This window comes from Hypomesus nipponensis, chromosome 6 (genome assembly GCF_054491055.1).
Source record: "Hypomesus nipponensis isolate SF chromosome 6, ASM5449105v1, whole genome shotgun sequence".
NCBI classification, from domain to species: Eukaryota; Metazoa; Chordata; class Actinopteri; order Osmeriformes; family Osmeridae; genus Hypomesus; species Hypomesus nipponensis.
Window position 1 is genome coordinate 4,683,403 of NC_140366.1, and position 27,133 is coordinate 4,710,535.

At 42.4% G+C, this 27,133-nt stretch overlaps 1 protein-coding gene across 2 annotated transcripts in view; it reads left to right on the plus strand.

Moving 5' to 3' along the window:
* LOC146286474 (glutamate receptor ionotropic, kainate 2-like) overlaps window positions 1-27,133 on the plus strand; it is a 61,300-nt gene that overhangs the window by 7,074 nt on the left and 27,093 nt on the right. The window contains exons 2-6 of one of the 2 annotated variants that reach the window (XM_084700021.1): window positions 18,204-18,371; window positions 19,387-19,650; window positions 22,062-22,243; window positions 23,008-23,061; window positions 24,467-24,640. In XM_084700021.1, coding sequence (XP_084556147.1) covers window positions 18,204-18,371; window positions 19,387-19,650; window positions 22,062-22,243; window positions 23,008-23,061; window positions 24,467-24,640 — 842 coding nt within the window. The remainder of the gene's footprint in view (window positions 1-18,203; window positions 18,372-19,386; window positions 19,651-22,061; window positions 22,244-23,007; window positions 23,062-24,466; window positions 24,641-27,133) is intronic. The other variant, XM_084700022.1, reaches the window with a different exon arrangement.

Below are 27,133 nucleotides of genomic sequence, written 5' to 3' on the forward strand. Positions count from 1 at the left end.
AACTTCAACAGAGTACCCGCCTACAAGGAAGTCAACGCTTGTCAATGGAGCGAGGCCAGACTCTGTACAAATGAAATGTACGATAGTCTGGTTAGGACCAAGCTAGGTCTTTGGTGCTCCTAAAAAAAAAATATATATATATATATATATATATATATATTTTTTTTTTTTTCTTCTAATCAATGTATTTATTCCTAGGTGTTTTGCATCTCCCCCCCCCCATAACTATAGACTTATACAATAACAGGCTTAAATGAACTGACAACATAAGTTAGTTGACTTACAGTTCTCAAGGACGCATACACGCAATCTCAACTGCGGTGTGAAGCGCGTGTCCGTGCAACTCTCCGACATGCACTCTAACAATCACTGCTGATAGACGGCCTACAATTTTGTACAGCTGATACTCTTCTGATAGCCTGGTCCAAACCAGAACCTCGAAATCTTCTCGAACCCCGTGGGGACGAGGGCCACAACTTCATGGCCACCAACAAAACTCAGCAAGGAATGTTCTTGCTCCGGCTTTAACCTATGGATATTCGGCAGCGTTGCCACAACCGCAGAATAGTTTCGCTTGCATCTTTCTCCGCTGCCATTACTGAACTACTCAAACTAGTGCACAACATTAACGTCATCGTTCTCTGCCACTCCCTCTGTTCGCTGATTGGACCTACAAAAAAAATATTTCTGGAATTTTACTTCAGAGCCGAGCTCCCAGACCTAGTACAGAAGCAAAATCCAAATTGAGCGGATGTACATAGGACGGCAGAGCCTGGCTACTTTTCTGATACCATGGTGGCAGAAATTTAACCATAGAGAAAACACTGCTCTATATATTATCATTCCAGGTTAAGAATACTTTTGTCTGCATTTTGAGTGGGAATTTCATTTGCATTTGTACAGGTGTATTTGTGCACGTTGGGCTGGCCCTCGCAGCGGAACGACAATTTAGTGGCCACTCTGTCCATTCGCGCACCTCACAGTTGCGTATTGATCAGACAAGAAGACACGCTTATTATTCTCGATTACTATTGATTACTATTGATCAAAACAGAACGAGGGTTCGGCTGTAGCCTACCTGAAACATACTATTGAGAACATATTCGCTGACATGCATTGCACGCTTTTTTTTGCCTTTGGCGCTAGGATTTGTCATTGGCGCTCGGGAAAACGGCTTTGACGCGCGCCAACATTTTCTCTATGCAGGAAAAACCCTGAGAATTTACCTTCTCCAGTTCTCCAATTGGTTGATTTTGTGGAGCTTTTGTAATGCTGTGTTAAGTTGAGCGAGAGATAGACAATGTGAGCTGGAGTGCTTGCAATTTTGTGTGCTCCATATCTCCTATTGCTTGCTAAGGATAGATTTTAGCTTTTTTTAAATGTTATTCTGTGCTCCAAATCTCCCAATGCTCACTGAGGAATGAGGCACACACCTGCAGCTCCACCTGACCCGACCCCATCTGAGAGAGAAAAGAAGAGTTGAACAACAGAGAGGGAGCAAAACTGAATATATGTTTTTTTGACATTTGAGAAATTAATACCTGAACATTTCTCAATACATGCCAAGGAAGCTTATAAAAGGTATATTGTGGGAGTATGTGTGTATAGACTGGATTTCCCCCAAAGCTATGTTATTTCACTTAAATGATTCAGCAGACAAGGTGTTGTTCAGGATCCACAAGTAATATACAAAACAAGCTGAAAATGGCTTTGAATAGCGTCAAGTCCCCTCATTTCTTTCTTTCTTCTTTCTCCACTCTCTTTATTACACGGAGGTATGTCAGGTGAAGGGGAAAGGTAGACGGATGGAGCCTGTGTAGGAGGAACTGAGATCAGCTAGCTAACGTAGTGGTACTAACCAGTACTGGTCTGAGCACATTTGGTGCCCTAGGCAAGATTGATCAGATTTATCGGGGAGCCCGCCCCCCCTCCCACACACACACACACACACACACACACAAATACGGGAGCGCAAATCGGGGTGCCGTGCTGTGTGTGTGTTTGTGCGTGTATGTTTGTTGAATGGGGAGAGAGATGGAGATAGTAGCATATAATCATGTATATAAAATATATATAAATAAAATAAAACAGTTATTGTAAATTGTATAGTTAAAAGGGAACATATGGTGAACGTGAATAGGCACAAACTTGCATTCAACCTCACCTCCCCCAAATATATTTCACATACTCAGCAACAAATAGATGAGGCATTTAATTAGTGCAGTAGTCAAGAACTAGTAGTCCACATCTCCAACAATAGTATGATATTTTATCAGACACGGTGCAACAACAACATCATGTCTCAAGTATGACATGATATAGAATTAATGGTAACAAAGAATGTTGCAATGTCCCCTTTTGTCAAGTGATTAGTCCAGGTAGAGACTGAAGATAGGTCTCTTGAGACCTTATCAGTAGTTTGGCAAGAGTGCAAAGTTGAACATGGAGTTTAGTCCACCACTGGGCAGGAGGGATGGAAAAGCATCGCAGGGGGGTGGAACTTCTGATGCAAGTTCACATTTTAAAAGTAAAGTTGACCAATTATTGTCTAATACTGGTCACAGATGTATTGTTCACCCTTTTAGTGTGTGTGTGTGTGTGTGTGTGACACATTCAGAGATGGGTTGCATGTACAGTAATAATGTGTGTGTGTGTTTTTTGACAATCCCCTGCCTCCTTCTTTTTCAACTCCCCCTATGGGAGGCATTCATATTCAAGGCACACCAGACATATCGACAAAGGTATTTCGTTCTCCACCGGACATTAAATTAATGTGACCAATGATGAGTCCAAGTGGGACTGAACCACACATTCAGCAAACGATATCATTTTGTGGCCAGTACAATACTGCATTTCTGTCTCATTCTTCGGTTGTAACAGATATCTGTTATATGAAACAACTGGAACTAATCCTAAATCAACACTTGTTGGTTGGGGGCATTCATAGCTTCAGCAGTAAGATAGGTGGCTAGCAGGCCCATGTCAGAAACCATCTGATGCACTTGTACTATTTTCCCCATACAGAAAAGCAGTGACATCTATTAGATGAGAGACTTTCAGAGCAAAGAAAACAAATCTACTGTACATTTTTTTAAATGTATTTTTAGCCATGCCATGGAACCCGATCCTATCTGACTAGAATTTATAAGGTTTGGCCCTTTTGTCCTCTTCTGTTGTTTCAGTCACATGTTTTGCACAGTGTGGAAACAGTGTTGAAGTGAGGTAGGTCCTTTGTAATTCCTTTATATGCTGTGGGAAATTGAAAAAGCGTTATAAATCTACGTTCCGCGTCTCTCCATGTATTATGTGTACATGTACGTGTACACAAGTGTTGTGTTGGTCTGTCTGTACGTGTAAACTGCCATCTTCTCCAGGCTAAAGCTCATTTAAAATGGACTGAGGCGAAGTGAGAAAACTGTTCTGCGGTCAGACAAATTGAAATGTGAAATTATTTTTGGAAACGGTACGCGGCTTTGGCGGTCGCGGAGGCAAAAACCCGGCCATGGGAGGAGTTCGGCGAAGCCATGGAGAATGACTTCCGAACGGCTTCAAAAAGGTTCTGGACCACCATCCGGTGGCTCAGGAGGGGGAAGCAGTGCCCTGTCAACACTGTATACGGTGCGGATGGTGCGCTGCTGACCTCGACAGGAGACGGCCTGGATCGGTGGAAGGAATACTTCGAAGACCTCCTTAATTCCAACAACACACTTTCCAACGTGGAGGCAGAGTCTGGGGACATCGGGGGGGGCCATTCTATCTGTGGGGCTGAGGTCACCGAGGTGGTTAAAAAGCTCCGCGGTGGCAGGGCCCCTGGGGTGGATGAGGTCCGCCCGGAGTTCCTTAAGGCTCTGGATGTTGTCGGGCTGTCTTGGTTGACACGACTCTGCAACATCGTGTGGACATTGGGGACAGTGCCTCTGGACTGGCAGACCAGGGTGGTGGTTCCCCTCTTTAAAAAGGGGGACAGGAGGGTGTGCTCCAGTTTTAGGGGGATCACACTCCTCAGCCTCCCTGGGAAAGTCTATTCAGGGGTCCTGGAGAGGAGGGTCCGTTGGATTGTCGAACCTCGGATTCAGGAGGAGCAATGTGGTTTTCGTCCTGGCCGTGGAACAGTGGACCAGCTCTATACCCTCCGCGGAGTCCTGGAGGGTACAAGGGAGTTCGCCCAACCAGTCTACACTTGTTTTGTGGATTTGGAAAAGGCGTTCGACCGTGTTCCTCGGGGGCTCATGTGGGGGGTGCTCCGAGAGTACGGGGTACCGGATTCCCTGATCGGGGATGTTCGGTCCCTGTACGACCGGTGCCAGAGTTTTGCCGGTAGTAAGTCGAACTTGTTTCCGGTGAGGGTTGGACTCCGCCAGGGCTGCCCTATGTCACCGATTCTGTTCATTACCTATATGGACAGAATTTCTAGGCGCAGCCAGGGTGTTGAGGGCGTCCGGTTTGGTGACATCAGGATCGGGTCACTGCTTTTTGCAGATGATGTGGTCCTGTTGGCTTCATCGGGCCGCGACCTTCAGCTCTGACTGGAGCAGTTCACAACCGAATGTAAAGCGGCTGGGATGCGAATCAGCACCTCCGCCCAGCACCGCTCGGGCATCTGATTAGGATGCCTCCTGGACGCCTCCCTGGTGAGGTGTCCTCGGCACGTCCCACTGGGAAGAGGCCCCGGGGAAGACCCAGGACACGCTGGAGGGACTATGTCTCTCAGCTGGCCTGGGAACGCCTCGGGGTCCCCCAGGAAGAGCTGGTGGAAGTGGCCGGGGAGAGGGAAGTCTGGGCCTCCCTGCTTAGGTCGCTGCCCCCGCGACCCGATCCCCGGACAAGCGGCAGATGATGGATGGATGGATTTTTGGAAACCTTTAGGATGCTGAGTCCTGTGGACTAAAGAGGAGAGGAACCAACCGGCTTGTTATCAGCGCTCAGTTCAAAAGCCTGCATTTCTGATGGTATCGTGGTGCATTAGTTCCTATAGAATGGTCAGCTTTCAAATCTGGAAATGCAACATCAATGCTGAAAGGTATATACAGGTTTTGGAGCAACATTTTCTTGCATCCAGGCAACATCTTTTTCAGGGAAGGCCTTGCATATTTTAGAAGGACAATGTTAAACCACCTACTATATCTGTTACAACTGCACGGTTTCGTAATAGAAGAGTCTGGGTGCTGAACTGGCCTAGCCTGACGATGTCATACTCATAATTCTAATCAGAATATGAGTCTGAAACCGCTCCGTTGGGCTGTGAGTATGGGGCGTGTTTCAACCAAACCCGAAAAAAAATGCCTCTTTGCCAAATTGTTTAAACCTACAACCAATTAGAGCAACGTAATATGTTGTTTTTTGAAAACCCAAGCGCTCTTTGGTGACGTGGTTGATTACGTTACTGTTGATCATCTGTCCATCATTGTATAAAGCCCACCCTGACAATTTGATTGGTCCGAACAGCTCCTGTTCGAACATACTTTTTCCCCAACTGAGCTACCCCAGACCCAACTTCCCGACCACATCTTTTTTGTGGGCGGGGCTAAGTTGGGCTGGCAGCCAGGCTAGAACTGGCCTGCCTGCAGTCCGGAACATTCACCAGTTAAAAATATTTGGTGGATCATGAAATGAAAAATATGACAAAGAAGACCCAGGACCGATGAGCGGCGAGAATTCTATATCACACACAAAATGGACAACATTCCTCTCCCACAACTCCAGCAACTAGTCTCCTCAGTTCCCAGTAGGGTGATCAGACGTCCGGATTTCGTCCAGACAGTCCGGTTTTCCAGCCCTTTGTCCGGACCGCTGTTGCGTGTCCTCCTTTTTTCCCTTGTGTCCTTCTTCTTGACCCTTCCTGCCCACAGGCGCAATTTACCACTTGTGTGTGCTTTCAGATGCCAAAAAGAAATACCTCCTTGACCTCAACATACATGTCCTATTCAAACTAATATGTTCACAGTAAAACCAGAATATCAACTCGGAATATTGTGGCCCTGCACTCATTTCCATATCTGATCATTATCATGAGTCAAAATTAAAACTACAATACCCTTCTCCTCCTTGCTCTGCCTGGCTCCCTGATACAGCAGTTTAGCTATGAACATGAAACGGGCGTTTCCTCCTGAACACTCAACCTTTGACCCCTGATAACAGCAATTATACATGGGCGCAGATTATTATTTTACACAGGCTTTCTGTAATATTACAGGTGAATATGATAATAGGCCATTAAAAGAAACAGAGAGAAAAAGAACGAGAGCAAGAGCCAAAGGAGGAAGACAGAGAGAAGGAGGTAGAGACAGACAGAGAGCAGGAAGGAGATTACAAGAAAAAGAGCTTGATGAAAAGAGAACAAATGCGATGGAGCTAAATATATTCCCATGCTGTTCACTGAGACCTTATGTGAACTGAAATAATTGTATTCTTTCCTCGTCAAGGTTAAATGTAAAATCAGTTTGGTTGAATTGGAATGAATAGCTTGTTTAACTGAATATTTACATGTAGCATAGCAGTGAGTAAAGGAATGACTAACAACACTTAGAAACAAATAGATTTCACAGTATACGAAATATATTGCCATGTATTATATTTGCTTGTCAATTGAACCATCAATTAATAAATGAATAAAGAGAACAGCTGGCATTTGGTATGGACTGGTCTCCTTTTCCAGTGTGACTGTATGGCGTCAGATTTATGTCAAAAGTCAGGAGTGCATAGATTATTTCACACACGCAGAAAATAGTTGTGTTCGGCTTCATGCAGTCCCGGCGGCACTAATACGCGGCTGACTTGAAGCAACGCATGCCGGTTCGAATTTTTGTGAGCGCCTGGCACGCTCTCATAGGTTAACTTTGCTCGCGCAGTGAAATTCTGCCCAGCTACCAGTACAACTCCCAGTTGTTGAATTTGTGCGTGAGTACTTATTTCTTGCAAGTAGAAAGTTAATATCTGCGCATGTGAAATGATCAATGCGCTCGCAACTTTTGACAAAAATCTGACATCATGACTGGGACGGTCCAATCCAGAGTTGGCATAGGACATCTGGAAAGGCTCCAAATCTTGAGTCTTGAAAAACACTATGACTCATAATCTAACTACATTAGCTACTAAGGGGTGCTAATGTGGACATATTGTGCCCACAATGTCTCACCTGGGTACATCATAGACACACAAACACAGAGAACACATGTAAAAAATACACACACACCCTCCTCTGTCATTCACACACAGACACACACACCTAACAACTCTTCCATGTTGGAGTTACGCCTCACCAAGCCTGCAGCGGATAATTAGCATCTCTCACACGTGCTTAGGCTTGATTAAAACTCGTTTTATAGTGAGCAGCGTGGCGAGGTCGCCATCTGTCACCTGCTGATTCCACCCAGACGTACCCTCGCGGTAAGGAGCGAGGGAGGACAAGACCGGGTGAGAGAGGAGGAAGAGGAAAGGGGATACAGAGGAAGCTGTGAGAGTTAATGAAAGGCAGGCAAACTGAAGGGTTAAGACGATAATGACAAAAAAGGAGATGGAGAGAGCGGAAGGCATAATGAGCTAAAGAGAGAGAGAGAGAGGAGAGCAATGGGAGAAAGGTGATGAAAATGAAGTGTGTGTGTGTGGGGGGGCATTCTGCTCAACAGCTGTGTAGGTTCATTCAGTGTGCCCAAGAAACCTGACCCAACACAAATATAGCATATCTTATGAGCAAAATGCATTATGGTGATTTATGCTCATGCGAAGGAGCTTTGTCATTCAAGACAGCTCCGTTGTCATTTATCACATGCAACCCAGCACTCTCTCTCATGATGAATGATTGTTGTTGTTGAGAGTGTGTGCTTGGTTGTGTGTGAGTGCTCATGTGCGCATTTCCATGCGCACACGCTTGCCTGAGCTTGTATGCATATGTGTGTGTGCTTTTGTGTGTGTAGGCTTATGTGTGTGTATGTTTGTGTCCTTGTGTCCTTTTTTCCTTGGTGGCTGTAGCTTCCTAGACACTGCAATAAAATAGACAGAATTAGAGCATGAGGAGGTAGGAGGCATTGAGAGAAATCCTTGGAGTTTTCCAAGAAAAGAAAAAACAATAAAAACCTGAACAGGCCTGTGAAGAAAACTCACAGTTTGGCATAATTAGCCTCCAAGATTTTCACTGTATGACAAATTAGCACACAAATGTCAGACAGGAGTTTAGCACAGCTACGAGTCCTCCCAAATTAACACGTACACTTTAGTGCGAGCCGGGCGAATTAAGCGCAAGTCAACCAAACCTGACAAACGAATGATGGTGATGTCAGCGCGGAGTGCTGGTCGGTGTGATGGAGTCGTTGGCTTGGAGCAAGAAGGTTGTACCTGAAGATGGCCTGGCTATGAACATGTGACTGCTGTTGTAGTTTTGAGATGGGATCTATTATTATGTGAGGAACAATGTGAGGAAAACTGGTCTATCATTTGATCTGGCCAGTAAAATGGCTGTTGCGTGTATCAAGCAGCTCCCTGAGGACATCCTGGAAGAGTGAGGACGGGCCCTTGTTCAGCGCAGGAAGGTCAACCAGCCACTAGGGGAGCCGCAGATTAATGACCACAGGCCCCATCGTGATACCAGCTGTCACGTATCACGGCCCATTCGGCGGCCGAGCGTCGAGAGCGCTCCCGTTGGGAGTCTCTGGGATATTTACGGAGCGTTCCATCACCTCCGGCAGTTCTTCAAACGGCTCAGAGCACCGGAGTGTCGTTCCTATCCATAAGGAAAGGGAAGGAATGAGAAGATAACAAAGGGGAGAGAAGGCACGAAAGAAGGAAGGAAAGGAGAAGATACAGTAGCAAAGTAGAGGGGGGATACAGAGAAAAAGAGAAGGGATGGGATAGGACAGGCCGAACAGGAAAGGAAAGGAAGGATAAAAAGGAAGAGAAACGAGAGAGGAGGGGAAGAAAGGTAAAGGTGGAAAGGAAAGGGTCTGCACAGAATTCTGACTGTGTATATGTTAGAGTTGACTCTTTTATCCAGAGCGACTTACAGTAAGTACAGGGACATTTCCCCGAGGCAAGTAGGGTGAAGTGCCTTGTCCAAGGACACAATGTATTTTTGATGCGGCTGGAAATCGAGCTGGCAGCCTTCAGATTACTAGCCCGATTCCCTAACCGCTCAGCCACCTGACTCCCTGCATAAACTTAGTTTAAGACTACTCTTAGATAGTTTTACATTTTCAGGTTAGACTAGTCAAATTTAGACTAGTCTAATTTAGTTGCATTAATAGTAAGACTAACTTAATCTGGGGTAGGAAAGTTAGCCACCTTTCCCTCTGGCTAAGCCTTGTTGTAAGGGTTTAGTTGCTATGCCAATGATCTGTTTGTAGGCTGTCATTATTTTAGCACCGTTTATTACGAAAGGAATTAAGTTTGTTAATTGTAACTGCAGAAAATGTTAGCTGTAACTGGGTTCTGCTTTTAGGTTAAAATGTCATTTTATTAAACGAGTGAGTAGATGACAACATAACTCACTTTATTGACGCTAGCGCCAGCCATCTGTTTTGGAGTTGTTGATAGATGGAAGTAGCATTGGGGTTAAATTAAAAAGCTTAAAAACACATACATTATTTGTTAATTAGACTTTTTAAACTATTAAACTAACTTTTTAAATATTGTATTCCTTCAACAGATATAGGTTTTCAGCAGGTTTAAATGTATCGATATTTCGCCGTTAAGTGTCACTGTTTTGTCCGCCATCTTTTCTTTTTTCGCCAAGTGTCTTATTTTACCCATAATGCAAAGAGTAACAGGCTATCTAAGTCCGTCTTGCGTTAGTCTTTTATAGTGAAGTTTTATGCAACAGTTAATTGAAGTGTCGTCCTCAAGTCGGACTAAAACTTACATTTAAGTCTAAGACTAGGTCTATTTTTATGCAACTGGCCCCTGGGCAACCGTCTTAACAACAGGCTCTGCTCATTTGTTGCCATGGCACCACCTCACAAACAATCACACAGCTGCTTTGCCACCCAGTTACTACAGAATCCTTCTCGTACTAATGGGGTGGAAAACTCCTAAACTGTTATGTCTCCAGCTCCGGCTATGGTATGGCAACGAAGGAAGTCATTGCAGTTATTAGACTGTTCAAAGTAATTCTAACAGTTGTTAGAATCCCTGTCATTAAGATTATCCAGGCAAGATTATTAAATGACTACACCTCTTTAAGTCTATGGAGGCTCATTTCGAATTAGGCTACTAGTGCGAGGCCCGTTGGCAGTGCAATCAGTGCCCATTGGAAACAAACACATTTATGTTTATTTCTAGCAAAATACATTGGCTCCATCCCTTAATGCAACTCAATGAATTTATTTTTCTTTCTCACAAGATCCATGTCTCCATTCCTTAGTGCAGCTAAACATGGCAGTATTCATGCTATATATGTGTTTGTGTATTTGTCAAACCTCTCATCCAAACAGCATCACAAGTAACACTTCAAATCCTGGGATCATCAGGAGCAACAGTCTTGACAAATTTCAACGTCTACAGTGCCAAGTTCTCAAGATAAACAAGCCTTAGACAGACAGAGAGACAGACGGACGGACGGACGGACACACACACACACACACACATAGATACCGGCCTGAAGAGTTATATGTTTGATTGAAAACACTTCTGAACAGATGTGAATAATTCTGTGCCAATATTGGGGTGTTCACAATCTGAGCTGATTTGACCCAAAAATATCTGACACGGTCCAGGGAAAAGGGGCTCTTGTCGGCATTCCTGTTGTTCACAAGAAGACACTTTTTTTGTTTTTTTTGTTTTACTTTTTTCGTTTTTTTGCATATTACAAAATTTTAAGTGTTGAAGATGTGATTTATTTGCATCACAGTGCAGCCATGCAGTTTTGGTGCAGCCCTAGGCAATTATAGCGCGGGTAGCCTACGAGCTGTATTGTTTCATATGTAAGCTGTGTTTTCTGTACAAAGTACAATCCCATCCCCCCTCCTAATCAAGTATTGAATCGGATTTGAGTTAAGTATTCTAAATATAATGTTTCACAAGTAGTTTTGTCAACTTTCAAGCATACCTTCTGTGTGTTTGCAGTTTTTGTCATACGCGTTTTTGTAATAGGCCTACATTCGTTTTTGCCTACATCCATGGACTAAATAGAATGAATAGGCTAATCTCGGGCATTGCATTGTGCACAGGATGAATTTTGCTGTGTTTCACCTGGTAAACTGTGAATACATCTCTCAGGCTCTTTTCGAAAGATGCGATTTGCACCAACAACTTGAACATGCCGACTTAACACATTACTTGAACAGACATTCATAATTGCAGTTGGGGATTTTGAATGTAAGTGCCAAACAAATCATAACTATTTAACTTGCACACAAGTGCATCATGGAGAGGCTGCAGCTAATCTCACTATACTTAATCATTAATCATTCAATTTCTCTCTCACTGCCTAGCCAACACACCGGCATGGAAACACACTAGATCTAGTGATAACAACTGGACTAAACATCAATAATATTTCAATAACTGATAACTACCCCTTTCAGACCATCATTGTATACTTTTTAATGTGGAAATTATCCTAACAAAAACCAAAAAATAATTCTTAGTCCAAAGAAGACATGTAGACGATAGAGCTATGATGAAATTTTCTGAACAATTGCTCTATATGAGCAAACTAATCATGAATTCTCTCTGAATGAAATGCTAGAGAACCTCGATGATGCACTATTATCTGTGTTAGAATCTGTTGCACCACTGAAAACCAACAAGAAGTCCACAAGCAGAACCTCCCCATGGCTGAGAAATAAAAATGTTAGTGAAACTAAAAGAAAATGCAGTGCTGCAGAGAGAAAATGGAGGAAAACAAAGATCACTATCCACTACAATATCTACAAAGATACACTAACAACCTATACAAAACTATCCGTCTAGCAAGAGGAGAATATTTCTCCAACATCATTACAGAAAATGCCAGAAATTCCAGAGTTCTTTTCTCCACCATTGACCAGCTGCTCAACACTGTCACTGCCCCCCCTCCATCCTCAGCAGTTAAATGTGGAGAGCTTGCTTTGTTCTTAAAGAACAAAATAATTTTGATCAGAGCTAGTATTATTAATAGTGGGGTTGAAACTGACATCAGTAGATTGTGCAACATAACCATGAGCACATTTACCTGTATCACACTAAGTGAACTTTCCAAAATCGTCAGCAAATCTAACTCCACAACCTCAGATATTGATCCTATACCCACAACATTCTTTAAGCGAGTGTTTGATAGTGTCTCAGGTTAGAGATTATAAACATCCCTTAGAATTGGCGTTTTCCCAGATGCCTTCAAAACAGCTGCTGTAAAGCCCCTATAAAAGAAACCCAAATTGGATAACAGTCTACTTGCAAATTACAGACCAATATCAAACTTTTAATTTATTAGTAAAGTACTGGAAAAGATCGTATTAGTCCAATTAAATTATTTTCTTGAAGAAAATAACATCCTGGAAGTCTCGCAGTCAGGTTTCAGGAAATATCACAGTACTGAAACTGCTCTCACCAAAATAATTAGTGACCTCAGACTAAACTCTGATGCAAATACAGTCTCCATCCTTATCCTGTTAGATCTCAGTGCAGTATTTGATACCATTGATCACAACATCGTACTCAATAGACTGGAAAAGCTTATTGGGTTCACGGATAGTGTATTGAACTGGATGAAATCATATATCACAGGAACAAAGTTTTATGTTAGTTTAGGAGACCATGGGTCTAAGAAACATGAAAACGCCTACGTTTTGCTCAAGGAAGCTGCTTAGGCCCATTACCTTTTTCTCTTTATATGTTACCACTCGGCGACATGATCAGAGAACATTACTTAGATTTCCATAGCTATGCGGATGACATACAACTATATATATCCACTGAACCCAACGATGCAACATTTACATTACATTTACATTTATTCATTTAGCAGACGCTTTTATCCAAAGCGACTTCCAAAGGAGAGCTTTACAAAGTGCATAGGTCACTGATAATAACAATAAGATAGCTCCAAGGCATTGCGGGTAGCCAAACAAGAAGCACACATTGTGAACAACCAAAAAATAAGTGCCAAAGGGAAGAACCATAAGAGCATGTAGTTAAGCAAATTACAATTTAAACAACATGAATCTCTAAGTGCTAGTGTACCCGTAGAAAAGCAGGCAACAGTAAAATAAAAATAAGATGAACTAAAATAGAATATTTCGTAGCGAATACAACAGTTTATATCAGTTACCACTAACCAACAAGAGCAACAAGTCTCTAAGCAAGAGTCATTGTGATCCTTGAGGAAACTAGCATTGGGTTCAGCAAACCATTCCTAAGTACCGTTGTACTCCCAGAACAAGTGTGTCTTGAGCCTTCTCTTGAAGGTGGAGAGACAGTCTGTGTCTCTGATGGAGGTGGGGAGTTGATTCCACCACTGGGGGGCCAGGCAGGAGAAGAGCTTGTGTTGGGACCGGGCGGTCTTGAGCAGTGGGACCACCAGGCGGTTGTCTGAAGAAGACCGTAGGTGGCGGGTGGGGGTGAATCTACATGACCGGGAGACTGAAGCAATGTGGGCCGCGAGGGAGAGCTCGTCATCCATGGTAACCCCAAGGTTCCTGGCAGAGGATGAAGGGGTCACCGTCGCAGATCCCAGGGTAATTGAGAGGTGGTAGGAGATCGAGGGTTTGGCCGGGATGATGAGAAGTTCTGTTTTGGCGAGGTTCAGCTGGAGGTGGTGCTCGGTCATTCAGGTGGAGATGTCTGCGAGGCAGGCCTCAATCCTAGCTGAGATCCCCGGATCGGACGGGGGGATCGACAGGTACAGCTGCGTGCCGTCAGCGTAGCAGTGGTAGGAGAAGCCATGGCAACAGCCATCAATTCCATTACCAACTGCCAACTGCATGTCAACAATAAACAAATGGATGAATGATAACTTTTTTTTATTAAATGAAGACAAAACTGAAGTCCTACTATGTGGCCCCAAATCCAAAAAAGAGATGTTTACTAAGAATCTAGGAGGTTTAACCCCCTGGCTTAAACCAGAAGTGACAAGTCTCGGTGTAATCCTGGATTCAGATTTGAATTTCAACTCTCATTAATAAAGTGACCAAAACAGCTTTCTTTTACCTGAGGAATATAGCAAAGGTACAACCATTCAGAAACCAAAATGATGCAGAGAAGTTAATTCATGCTTTTATATCCAGCCGGCTGGACTACTGTAACGCACTTTTCCCTGGTCTTCCCAAGAAAAACACTGAAAGACTACAGCTCATTCAAAATTCTAAACTAGAACACATTAGTCCTGTCCTAGCTACTTTACACTGGCTCCCTATTACCTTCAGAATTGACTTTAAGGTTGTACATACAAGGTGTATAAACTACACACCAGCTAGAACACTGCAATCATCAAATGCAGGCCTATTAGAGGTCACCAGAAGCAGTCATAAGAAGATTGGTGATGCGGCCTTTGTCAATTACGCCCCCAAACTATGGAACAAATTACCCATAAATATTAGGGAAGCAAACAAGCTAGATATTTTATAAGACAGCTTAAAACCTACCTTTTTACCAAAGCATTTAACTAATTTGATCTCAGAAGGGTTTTACTACTTTTATTAGTTATATTATTGTTTGCTATTTTAATTATTACTTTTATCACTTGTATTATTGTTTTTATTGATTCTATGTAGGGCACCTTGAGCTCCAATTCTTGTATGAAGTGCTATATAAATAAAATCTTCTTCTTATTATTATTAACTTAGAAATGTATGAATAATTTCAAATTTGACATGGTCTATTACTTTGTTCTCCATTACAGAGAATGTGTCTATTTAAAATTAAGTCATAGTTTTGCTCATTCTATTCTGCATACAATGGAACATACTAGACATTTATATTTGGAAAGAGATTTTTTGAAAATGCAGATATTTGCAGTTGGTTTTCTGTCTAATTTCGTTTCCTCAAGAAATTGAATCCATGACCAAATAACTATAATGCCAGTCCTACTTGCACTGTTAGTATTGAGGTAAAATAGCAGGGAGGGACAAGCCATACTCTCAACTTGTGCTTTCATTCCATCTAATTTCATTTCATGCACACACTCAGACATACAGATCAGCAGGCCTCCCCATAATGGTTATCTAGACCATAACTCACTTAGTTCTTTCAGTCGGACTATAATTCACACCCAGCCTGATGATGGGAGCTCTATAATTCACACCCAGCCTGATAATGGGAGCTCTATAATTCACACACACACTGATTATTCCTGCTGTAACTCACACACCTGCCATCAGCTGGAGCACAATTCAACATAGGGATGGAGGGATGGACTTTTGAGTGGGGGTGGTGGGAGGAAGAGAGGTATTGGGTTTTAGGCTTTCTTTAAAAGACACTTCTTTCCCTAATAATGGTGAATCAACAGGACTCAGCCTCACCGTAAATTATCCATATCCTCTAAGTAGGTGTCAAGACCATCTGTACCAAATGAAATATTCCAGAGAGCAATATTTAGAAAATGTATGTTTGATGCTCACTACTTGAGTACTTATGAGTAGAATGGATTCAAAGAAAACACAGCTCTTCTGTGTCTTTAAAGAGTCCCAGAAGCACACACACATACACACACACTGTGCTTCTTGAAACTATGTGAACCCTACAGTAACGGCCATTATTTGTTATAAAATATGACCAGAAACAATCCTTATCTTAATCCCTATGTAATACTTAAATCTAATTTAAATGTATTGGATGAGAGCCAATCACATTTTCACTATATTTATCTGTTTCTACACAATTGGTAGTTGTGTACTTAAAATCGACAGATTGTGTTCATTCACATACTCATTGACAACTTCAATACATGTTGTACTTTAAGTGTGATCTTTTTTGGCTTGGGTACTCCTTGGATTGTCAAGTTTATGATGGGTTGTGTAGGACTGCAGTTTTAATTCAATAAACTATAAGTGAATTTCTCATGCATAAGCAATATATTAGTTAATTAATGCATAAGTGTAAATCATTAATTAGAAATGTTTTTCATATGTATACATTTGAGAAGTAGAAAAAAGCTGCGTTGCAAAGCACAAATAGGTTATTTTAAGAAATGATCAATTTAAATAGATAAACATCAGAGATGTCTTAATGAACAAGGATGTGTGTGATAGTTGTTAAAACTATTCTCTTTCATTAAGTTCCCATGCAAAAAAGGAACAGCTTTTGGAGCTAGGTTAAGGTTGAGGCAAGAAACTTGAAAGTATCTTAAGCCTCTCAGCATTACTAACACTATGTGATGTGTTGGATGTATTTGACCTTAGACAATTGTGTCCTGACAGGAATATTTCTGAAGTCCTGAAGGAATATAAACTGCAATGGCGGAACAATGATTGTTAGAGATTGCAACATAATGCCGTCTTTGCACTCTTATCTGACAAACAGGGAGTTTCTCTCTCTGAATGATAGGCCTTCTGAATAGTAGACCTAATCTAAATTAATGAGATGGCCTTAGAAAACGGTTTTATTATCAAAATGTCTCTTCCTACTAAATTACTAGTGTCTATTTAAGTAAGACACAATAGACAGTTTTAAGTTAAGTGCTCTATAGCGCTCACATATTCCACTTATGAGAGCGTCACACTGCAAGAAAATCTTTATCCGGATTCAATATAATGAACCTAGGTCTCTATTTCATACTCTACCACCACGGCCTAAATCAGACCAAGGCTGATTCTTCACACCCTTTACTCTAATCATATTTGTATTTATTTAAATGAGCATGATGAAACAATAAATATAATGCGATCTTTAGCTGTGTAATTTATAAATGTATATAAAGGTCACATCAAATTATTTTCTTCAATACTGACCTTTTGAAAGCTCATAGGCTAGGTTAGAATTAACAGTTTGTCTTACGTAGGTTTAGATGATTCCTTATAGATTCAGATATCCCACTGGGATTGTCAATCGGAGCAGTACCAAATAATTACATGTAAGCCGAGCTGTATTTGTTACAAAGAGCAAAAAAACGTTTGATAAATTAAAGACAGTGACTTTAAAGATGCCCTTTTAAGAAACATACTATTGCTGCTTGTCATGGAGAAATGTAGAATAAAGCTAATAAAGTGGAGCAGATGGAGCCTTTTTATCCTTTTATCTCCTCAATTGTCTTTCTTGCCTTTTCTCCTTCTAGCCCCAGACACTCTGCTTGAAGCAATTATCTCTATTCTCTCACCATTCCTCATGCTATCTCCTTCTCCATTCCTATCTGCTCCTTACTCATTAATTGAAGGGAAAACGCTATTTTCTTTTCTCCAACACTTTCTCCCTCCACCCTCTTTTTGTTCTGTTTTCTTGCTTTTCCCTTTCCTCTTTCATTCTTTCTCTGTTTCTGTCACTTGTTGTCTCTCTCTTTCTTCATCCCTCCTTTTCTCTCTCCATCTCTGTCCTGATGTAATTGAATCAATAAGCAGTCTTTAATGCTGGTTGAAACCCCTTCAGCTTGGATTATGTCAAACTTGGCATGCTCCTTGAGAGGATCACTTGACTCTTGAACTCTGGAGGCATCCGAAGTTAATTCCAAAAGATTTATTCATTCCTCTTTTGTGAATGGCAGATATTTGAAGATCTGAAATTCAAAGTCTTTCTTAGAAGTCACAGTTGTGTATATAATGAATCAAAGCCAATATGAATAGAATGGACATTGTTTTTAATTGTATGTTGTTTTGCCATTTGCATCAGTATATAGATTTTTCTCTCACTTATATTAAGGTTTCTGAACAGGCTGAAATAATCATATTTCAGGAAAAACGGAATCCTGTTTTTCACAAATACAAATCAATGGAATAAAGCGGATAGGTGAACCCCGGCAGTCAGAGCTGGGAGGAGGGGTCAACAACCCCTACACTAACTTCTCATACAGGTTAATTGCTCTAAATTACAATCACCGCAAACAAAATGCAAATCGGGCTTCCCAGCCAAAATGCCAAGTCTGTACAGCTATTTTCATCTCATTTTATGACAAAGGGTTCCATCGTAATAGCCCCTAAAGGAGCGAGAGAATTCGCTAAATGTTTCAAATAAGTGTCCACTTTTCACTGTGTAATTGCAGCTGTCATGTAGAATATCTTGCTCTAAAGAAATGGCCTGTTGCAGTCCATTGCAGTCATAAAATGAAGAACTGAGGCTTAAACTTGTTTTCTGCTGTGTCTTCCCCTTAGGAGGAATTTTTGAATCCATCGAAAGTGGCCCATCAGGAGCAGAGGAACTAGCTTTTAAGTTTGCCTTGAACACCATAAACAGGAACCGCACACTATTGCCCAATACTACCCTCACCTATGACATCCAGAGAATAAACATCTTCGACAGCTTTGAGGCCTCCAGAAAAGGTGAGAAGAGGCTGACCTTAATCACAGATTGTTGTGGTGTTGTAAGAGTTAAGTGCACTAGAGTAAATATTGTTGCAGCAATTATGTATTTTTGTAGGCCAACCTGGAAGTTAGCATTACCCTGGTTCCCTTGACAAAAATATAATGATTCTGGATTGATGAAGAAAGTGTTTTGTCCGTCTCTTCACAAACGGAGTGACTAAGTTCAGTTGAGTTCTGGATTTTAATAAGTATTTATCAATCTGCAGATTGGGAGAGAAAACCAGACCTCTGACAATAAATGACAACACAACACCAGGCTTAGGTCTCAATCAAGTCTCTCTCCGCTCTGAAGGCCGGAGGACCATCTTTTATTGGGCACAAGAATGTAAACATAGATAGTGACAGTCAGGTAGTAATGACGTTACAACAGTCTCAGAGAAAGAGATTCACAGCTCCCAACACATGACCACTCAGACTAAAGAGTTCATAGTTGGAGCTCTCCTTGTAGTCATGACAAGGACCATTTAGCCAGTACTTTCTCTTGATCTCAAATATCTATTAACCCTGACACATAGACACAATCTACTCTTATTAACAGCAAGCTTACATGAGAACATACTAACTAGTATCCAATGACTAGTTCTCTTGATTAGTGAATAATGTAAGCACACAGGAAATCTAAATTTCTTCCACAGGATTATTGCAGAAATTAATCTTTGTGGTAAACAAAGGTTAAAACAACCATTTTTCTGTATTCAAAAATTATACCACAAACTGTGACTGATGTATAAGAAATGGGGTCGAAGTTCAAGGCACAATGTTATGACAAAGTTGTAGTTCCATTTGTGTGCATATTGCATGCAACGGTAAGTATTTTGTAATGGGAACTGCAGTATGTACTAAAAGTAAAGAGTATCAATTTGGGACACAGGGACTGTATTTCTGTAAGCTTCTTCACATGCCCTCATTGTTCCTGAGCATATCTTTTCTGCCCCCTCCCCACTTTTACTCCCCCCCCCCCCCCCCCCCCCAGCCTGTGACCAACTATCTCTGGGGGTGGCAGCCATCTTTGGCCCCTCCCACAGCTCTTCGGCCAACGCAGTCCAGTCCATCTGCAACGCGCTGGGCGTGCCCCACATTCAGACCAAATGGAAGCACCAGGTGTCAGATAACAGGGACTCGTACTACGTCAGCCTCTACCCAGACTTCTCCTCCCTGAGCCGGGCCATACTGGACCTGGTCCATTTCTTCAAGTGGAGGACTGTCACCGTTGTCTATGATGACAGCACAGGTACAGGTACAGTTGTCCCAGTTGTACAGTTGTTTATGATGGTGTTGTATGTGACCAGTGCAATATTAGTGTACTTTGGAGTTGGGGAAAGACATTCTAAAACAAGGATTCCAGTTCATCCTCAGTGTGTGCAATGCCAATATGCAACGTTTGAGAAAACACACAGCCTCCTTCCATCACAATTCAGCATAGAGTGCCTTGTAACCTGTTGACTTAGTTCGAAAATCAATAGCACTCGGTTCTCGCTTTCCAGGTATGTAGTCCACATCCAGACCCTAAGCGCTCAGTGATAGTGAGCATTGGGGGGAAAAACTACATTACCCAGCATGACCCTGAGTCTCCTCAGATTAATGCCAAGCAGAAGGAATGTGTGGGCTGACACCAGCCATGAATAACCAACAGACGCTGATCCTTTGAGGGTCATCCCCGCCAACTCAGTCTGCTTGTTGTAAAGGAAGACTTGGGGTCGTGAGTTTTACAAGCACACTCATAATTTAGCACTGAGTGCTGTGATATTTTTGTGAATATTGTGAAGGTGAAGCGTCGGGTGCTCATAACTTGAAGGAAAAAGATAGCATTTATGTAAGGAGAAGCTTGACCACTATGTCACGGAATTCAATTCATCCTCAGAAGCGGGTTTGGTTGGTAGAACTGGGCTTTGAATGCTATGCCCAAGCTGTCCATTTGGATTACTCAGATTGGTTGTGAGCTTTTTTTCCTCATCTGTGTGCAAACCACTATACTTCGATACTTAGATGACTTCCTCAGAGAGACAGGAAATTACACATCAGCATTTAGTCTCTGTCACTTCACCTTGTGAGATGAAAGAGTTAAGGTGTCCGTCTGGCTGTACTGTTAGTACCTTCTGTGTTATAACTGCTTGAGTGCAGTGACAGTATATTAGCTTTGGTTTGAGGTCACATTGAACACTCACCTCTGTCTGAGTCATCTTCGATATGACCACTGTTCAGTTCCTCCTCATTCCAACAGCACGTTGGTGTACTCGCCAACAAAGTTCGACGTGATGTATTAGCGGAGGTTGTTGGAGCAATTCACAAGGAACAATCTTTATTAGAGGTTCCTAACATAACATGCCTTACACTTGGACCCCATGGTTCAGTGTGGGGCGATGAATTTACCCTCCCCGAACCCCACCCCTATACACAGACAAACAGACACACACACGAACCCCAGCCCCCATAATCACACGGCTTTACACTTCAATGAGCTCGCTTCTGATTGGAGCCTATCTGACGGCTGGCTGGAAAGACTGTTGAAGGGGACGAAATATTAACACACACAGGCAAAAACACACACACGTACACAAAACCACGCATCCACAGCAAACTCAGCACACATGCCCTGTCCAAGGATCCAGGAGAAAAGTCTCAAGGCATTAGCAGGAGCTTGCAACCATCGGCATCAGCAGTGTTTCCCGAAACGCTGAGCTCCCCTGACAGATTTGATGCTTAACGGCCCTCTGTCATTGTCGGAACAGATGGAAAAAAAACAGGAGAGCCCCCAGAGTGGGGATCTTCTGGGATTACCTGAGGTAAGGATCCGGAAGCTTCACAATTAATACACCACTCCTCTCCCTAATGCGCACACACACACATCCTACCTCTACCCCGACTACCGCCAACCCATTCCCGTTACCTCTGCGATACCCACACCCATAACAATCTATTCCTGTTTCATAGCAGCACTCCTCCTCCCAGTCTCTAGGGGAAAGCGACCCACTCAGATGAAGACAGTTAAACTGCTCACACAGCACTTTGAGCCTTTGAAAAAAAGAAGAAAAAGGAAGAAAAAAGGGCTGACTAGAACTCTCCTTCTGCCTCTTAAACCATTTCCATGCAAGTGACAAGGAATCATTTCCCCCTTCAATCTGTCATCTCTTCAATAAGGAGCAAAGATTTCAATCTGTCATCTCTTCAATAAGGAGCAAAGATGAAGGATAACTGTGGCTGAATATGGGCGGTGGTGGAGGGGGGCTACCAGTCCCCAGGCCTCTCCCAAGAAGCAGCATGTGGTCGTCAGGTGGTCAGGCAGATTATGGCTCTGTCACCACAGGAAACCTTGGGTAGGATGAGGTACACTAGACCGACCCTGACTCATATCTACTGACCTGAGGAAACTTGAGTTGCGAGGAATCTGGTGGATGGACAAGTTGAACTGCCCATCCATGGGAGGATTAATCAAATATGGATTAGAAGCTCCGTATAGGAGCCCTATTTAATCAACCAAAAATATTGCACCGATTTCTTTTTGACCCTTTAAAACGGTGCCATGCGCATCGACATGGTTAAAGATTAACAAACATTGTTCTAGCTGGGGCCTTTTTAAAATCCAGTCCACTATTCATGCGCTGTGTGTGTGTGTGTGTGTGTGTGTATGTGTATGCGTGCCATCTGCAGGTCTCATTCGACTGCAGGAGCTGATTAAGGCACCATCGCGGTACAACATTCGTTTGAAGATCCGTCAATTGCCAGCAGAGACTAAGGACGCCAAGCCTCTTCTGAAAGAGATGAAGAAAGCAAAAGAGTTTCATGTAATCTTTGACTGTGGCCATGAAATGGCTGCCTGGATACTAAAGCAGGTCAGGTCCAGACTTTTTAGCTTCATTTACAGAAATGTATTTAATTTATAGGAAGCACTAGTGTATTCTCTGTTCTTAATTCAGATTTTAGAGCATGTATTTTTCTTTCTTTCTAAGAGTTCAAGAACGTTCAAAAATCCATTGCATCATCTTTTAAAATGAACAAGCAAGGGATGAAAATATTTGATTTATTATTTGACTTTAATGACAACATACATATTTTATCCGTGGTAGAATAATAGATTTCTATTACTGCCCCGCCATAATGGATGCTTCCTCCACAATAAAGTTTTAATTAAAGAGTGTCTGACTGCTTGCACGGATATGCACTTTTGTAATTAAACTATATTACATTATTCATATCAACACTTTGTATCCATCCAAGATCATTAAAAAAGATCATGGTCTTCATGATTTTGGTGGGTTAGCGAGGCTAATTATGTACAACATTATCAGTCACCTGACCTTGAAGCTGTTTAGACACACACTAGGGAACGTCAGCTCAATTAACTATGGTGGAATCAGAGAGATGGCATAATTTGTGTCCATTCAAATCCTGTTTGCCGGAAATCCTTGAGATACTGTTTTAGCTCCAGCACTCATTACATACAGTGGTTAGGGAAAGGCCATCCGTAATACACAGAATGCACTGCTGTGGAGTATTGGCTGTGGATGAGACTAACTGCTCAGTAACCACAGTTTGCCATCCTGAATTATTTCAGATCACCCTTTATTAAGCAGTTGGGGTTGTGTGTTCCCTGCAGGCTCTCGCCATGGGAATGATGACGGAATACTACCACTACATCTTTACCACTCTGGTAACTATAACATGAGTTTACCATTAACAATGTACTATTAAGAATTTACTACCCCAAAATTTGACATTGTATTTCAAGTGTGTGAGGTAAGAGTAACCATATTTAAAAGACTCCCCAGTAATAGGTAATCTACATTCCTTGTCTTTTTTGCCAAGTACCTCAGTGTTGGATCGCAGGACACAAAAGCAGTGTCATATTACCATTCAGAGTTCGAGTTATGTGTCCCCTCAACTATGAAGAGTCCCTTTCATTCTAGCTGAGGCAAAAGTCTGTGTTCCCTGGGCAGATAGAAGAGAGAGAGAAGGAGAGACAGAGAGAGTGTGAGTGAGCAAGCTCAGATAAAGGACCAAAAACTAGGAGGCTGTTACCAACATAATAAATTATAGTCCTAAGAACTGGGCTTGTGCACCTATTTGGGAGCATAACAGTAAATGTTAGGGCAAAGATCTTACCCTGGGTATATAGTTAGGAGAGGAGCCGGAGATGGTGATTGTGGCCTTGTTTCAGTGGCCTGCTGTTGCTTGTTAGTCTGGACCCCTGCCTGCCAACATTGACGGTTTTGGCAGGGAAGAGACCACAGCCCTTAGCCAATGCCAATACTGCAACACTTTGGTACAGACCCAGAAAGCATGGCTGTGAACACAAACAGCCAAACCCAAAACGCACGCACTCACCCTACCACTCACATATACTCTTATACCCACACATACACACACATGCTTACATTTACACACATACAAGTATGCACACACACACACACACACTTCCCCTATCTGTGGTCCCTGTCCACAGTACATTGTACCCAACCCACAGACATCATCCTGGCCTGGTCGGAAGCCAGACACATGACTGGCCTGTCGGCAGGGAGACGGTCTTTTATTTCCTCATGATAGATGACGGTCCACCAAGTCTTGCCTGTGTAACCTTGAAAGCCTTCGCTTAATCAAGGCCACTGCCTCAGCGGCAGCAGATGAAGCATCTTCTGAAAATAACTCCCTGTGTCCCCTCCCGCTCTCTCTCTTTCTCTGCATGGGATAACCAACAGCATTTATGTCTGAAAACAGCATATATGTTGTCGGGAGTCAGGAGGCTGAACGGTGAGGTAATCGGGCTGGTAATCTGAAGGTCGCCAGTTCGATTCCCGGCCGAGCCAAATGACGTTGGGTCCTTGGGAAAGGCATATCACCCTACTTGCCTCGGGGGAATGTCCCTGTACTTACTGTAAGTCGCTCTGGATAAGAGCGTCTGCTAAATGACTAAATGTGAATGTAAATATATGTTCAAGTTCATATGAAATAAATCAAAAGGGACTATAAAGAAGAGAAATACAAGACATTAATTCATAAAAAATGTCAATTGTAGTAAAAGCATTGATGGTTAATAAAGACAGCTGCCTTGTTTCCAGGATCTCTTTGCCCTGGACATGGAGCCGTACAGGTACAGTGGCGTCAACATGACCGGCTTCCGGGTACTGAACACAGAGAACTCTCAGGTGTCGTCCATCATCGAGAAGTGGTCCATGGAGCGGCTCCAGGCCCCACCCAAACCCGACTCAGGCCTCCTGGACGGCTTCATGACTGTGAGCATGGCTGGACTTGCACCCAACACACACATACCCCCCCCCCCCCACACACACACATACACACGCACAACCACACAATATCCTTCAAGGTTCCTTTCTGCTGTGCATGCACAAACATGTTTATGGGGGATATTTAATCTCTGTGAAGCCTATCGATAGGGATATCCATAGATTGCAAGGCCACATTTTTTGTCACATGTTCCGATTTTTGTGGTACAAGCTCCTTTTTATCTTTTGTGTGTGGAAGGTAATGACATGGTCTTACAGTTGCCTTGTTGCTTCAATAACCATGTAGGACAAAGCTTAGAATTGATGTGTATTTTTTTCAACGTACAGTATATGCTGGGTCCACCCGAGAGAGGGTGTCCAGGGTCTTAGCCCAGGGGATAGGCATTTAGGATGGGCAGAATCCCCATTCCCCCAATCCCCCCTTCCCCCTCCTATGTGTGGGGTCTTGGGGCTGTAGCTCCTGGGTCTGAAAGCTGGGTAATGAGACGGTGTGGATGGTAATGGCCGTTTATCTGCACTCCTTTCCTGGCACTACTGCGCTGGGAACGCTGCCAAAATATGACAATCTGTCAGTACGCACACAAGAGCGCAAGAGCAAATTGGACAGAAATTATGGCCCCGGTTTTTTAGGGTGGCATCCAAAACAGTGAGCAACGAGGTGGTTTGAAAGTGAAAAGTGGGTTTGGTCATTCAAGGTCCTTTGCTGGGCCATTTGTTGTAAGCGGACAATTGTTTTATTTCATGCGGATGGTGTCTCTGTTTCTCTTGCTCTCTCTCACTTTGCCTTCTTTCTTTATCTATCTATCTATATATCTATCTATATCTCTCTTTGTCTGTCTGTCTGTCTGTCTGTCTATCTATTCACTGTAGAAAATACATATCTTTCTTTCTCTCTCTCTACCCCTCTCTCTCTTTTGTCTATGGATAAAAACATGTGCTGTACATCTGGAGACAGGTGTAATAGAAGTCGTCAATGACATCAAAGACAAAATGGCAAAGCCTTTGAATGATCATATGCCTTTCCCAAAACCCGGGGTACACATTTTGACACGCTTGTCAGTCAATATTTCACAGATTCCAAACAAGTAGAGATTATGAACAAAGGGTAAGAATCTTCTCTGATGTCTTGCCAGTGAGATATTTCTTAACTCCCACAGTATGAAAAACACATCTAATATCCCCGAAAGCAATCCCATGTGTACTTTCTTTCCCCTGAGGCATTAGCATTCGATGTGTTATTACAGTAATGCAGAGATTAATGAAACTCACCAAGAGGTTAAGCGCCTTTTATTAAAAAAAATGTATATAGGAAATTAATTGAATGCAAGACTAGGGATGTGGGTTTGATTAATTAGAATGCTATGAATCATTTTGTCAGATGCCATAATGCATATTGGCAGATATCATGGCACTAGAGCTTCTGCTAAATAATAAATAATAAAGTCCAATAGCTGGGTACATGCTTGATAAACTGCTTCATTAGTGGGTCTATTTATAAGTCCCCACAGTGAGTTATACCATCTTCCAGAACATTCCGTCCAAAGAGGATTCAATGTAATGAATGAATTGTGGAATTATGAGGCTGAGGACTATCGCATAATGCAATGAGCTCTTGTTTTTGTGGATATATTCAAAGAACATTGAAAATGTGTCTGTACAGTTTGTATTAATGACTTTGCTGTGATTTTAAGTGTGGTTCATAAATAGTTGTCTTTCACATTATTCCTATTTTCTAGTCTTTTAAAAGCTGTACTTTCACTGTAGTGAGATGTGACCAGTGTTGGGTGTAACGCGTTACTAAGTAACTGTAATTACATTACTTATCCACTGAAAAAGTAAAGTAAGGGATTACTGTTCATTTTTAGGTAATTTAATTCAGTTACTTGTAATGTACTTGCGTTACATACCTACTGTAAATTAGTCAAACAGTTCTGTGAAAATCAATATTTAATTACAATTTAAATGTATCGTTTCAGGGTAAAAGTGAACGCTGCCTCTTTAAAATCGTAAGCTGTAGTGCAGTTGCACGGGAGACGCGAGTTTTTGTGGTATAAACGCGGGCTCTAGCGGTTTGAAGTGGAAGATTTCGGACTCGGCGGAAGCAAGTAGCTCTAGCTGTTTTACCAAATGGAAATACTCCAAGTACTTTACCTTTTTTGTCACAGGTTAACAAGGACATTAATGTCGAGTGCAAGCTATGTCCTGGGGGGAAAAAACGATACGCGGCTGCGGGTGGCACAAGTAACCTACTGAAGCACCTCACTAGGCAGCATCGACGAACAGTTTTCAGTGATCCATGTTCATCAGATTCAGAAAGGGTTTTAATCGCCATGAAAGTTTGCAGACTAGAATATTACGGTGGCCCTGAAGTGCAAATCACACCCCCTAATATGAGTACATCCCCCAAATGAAAACACTCCCCCCCGAATACGAGTTAACTCCGCCCAAATCGGATGACTTGTTCACCTCCCCCCAATACAA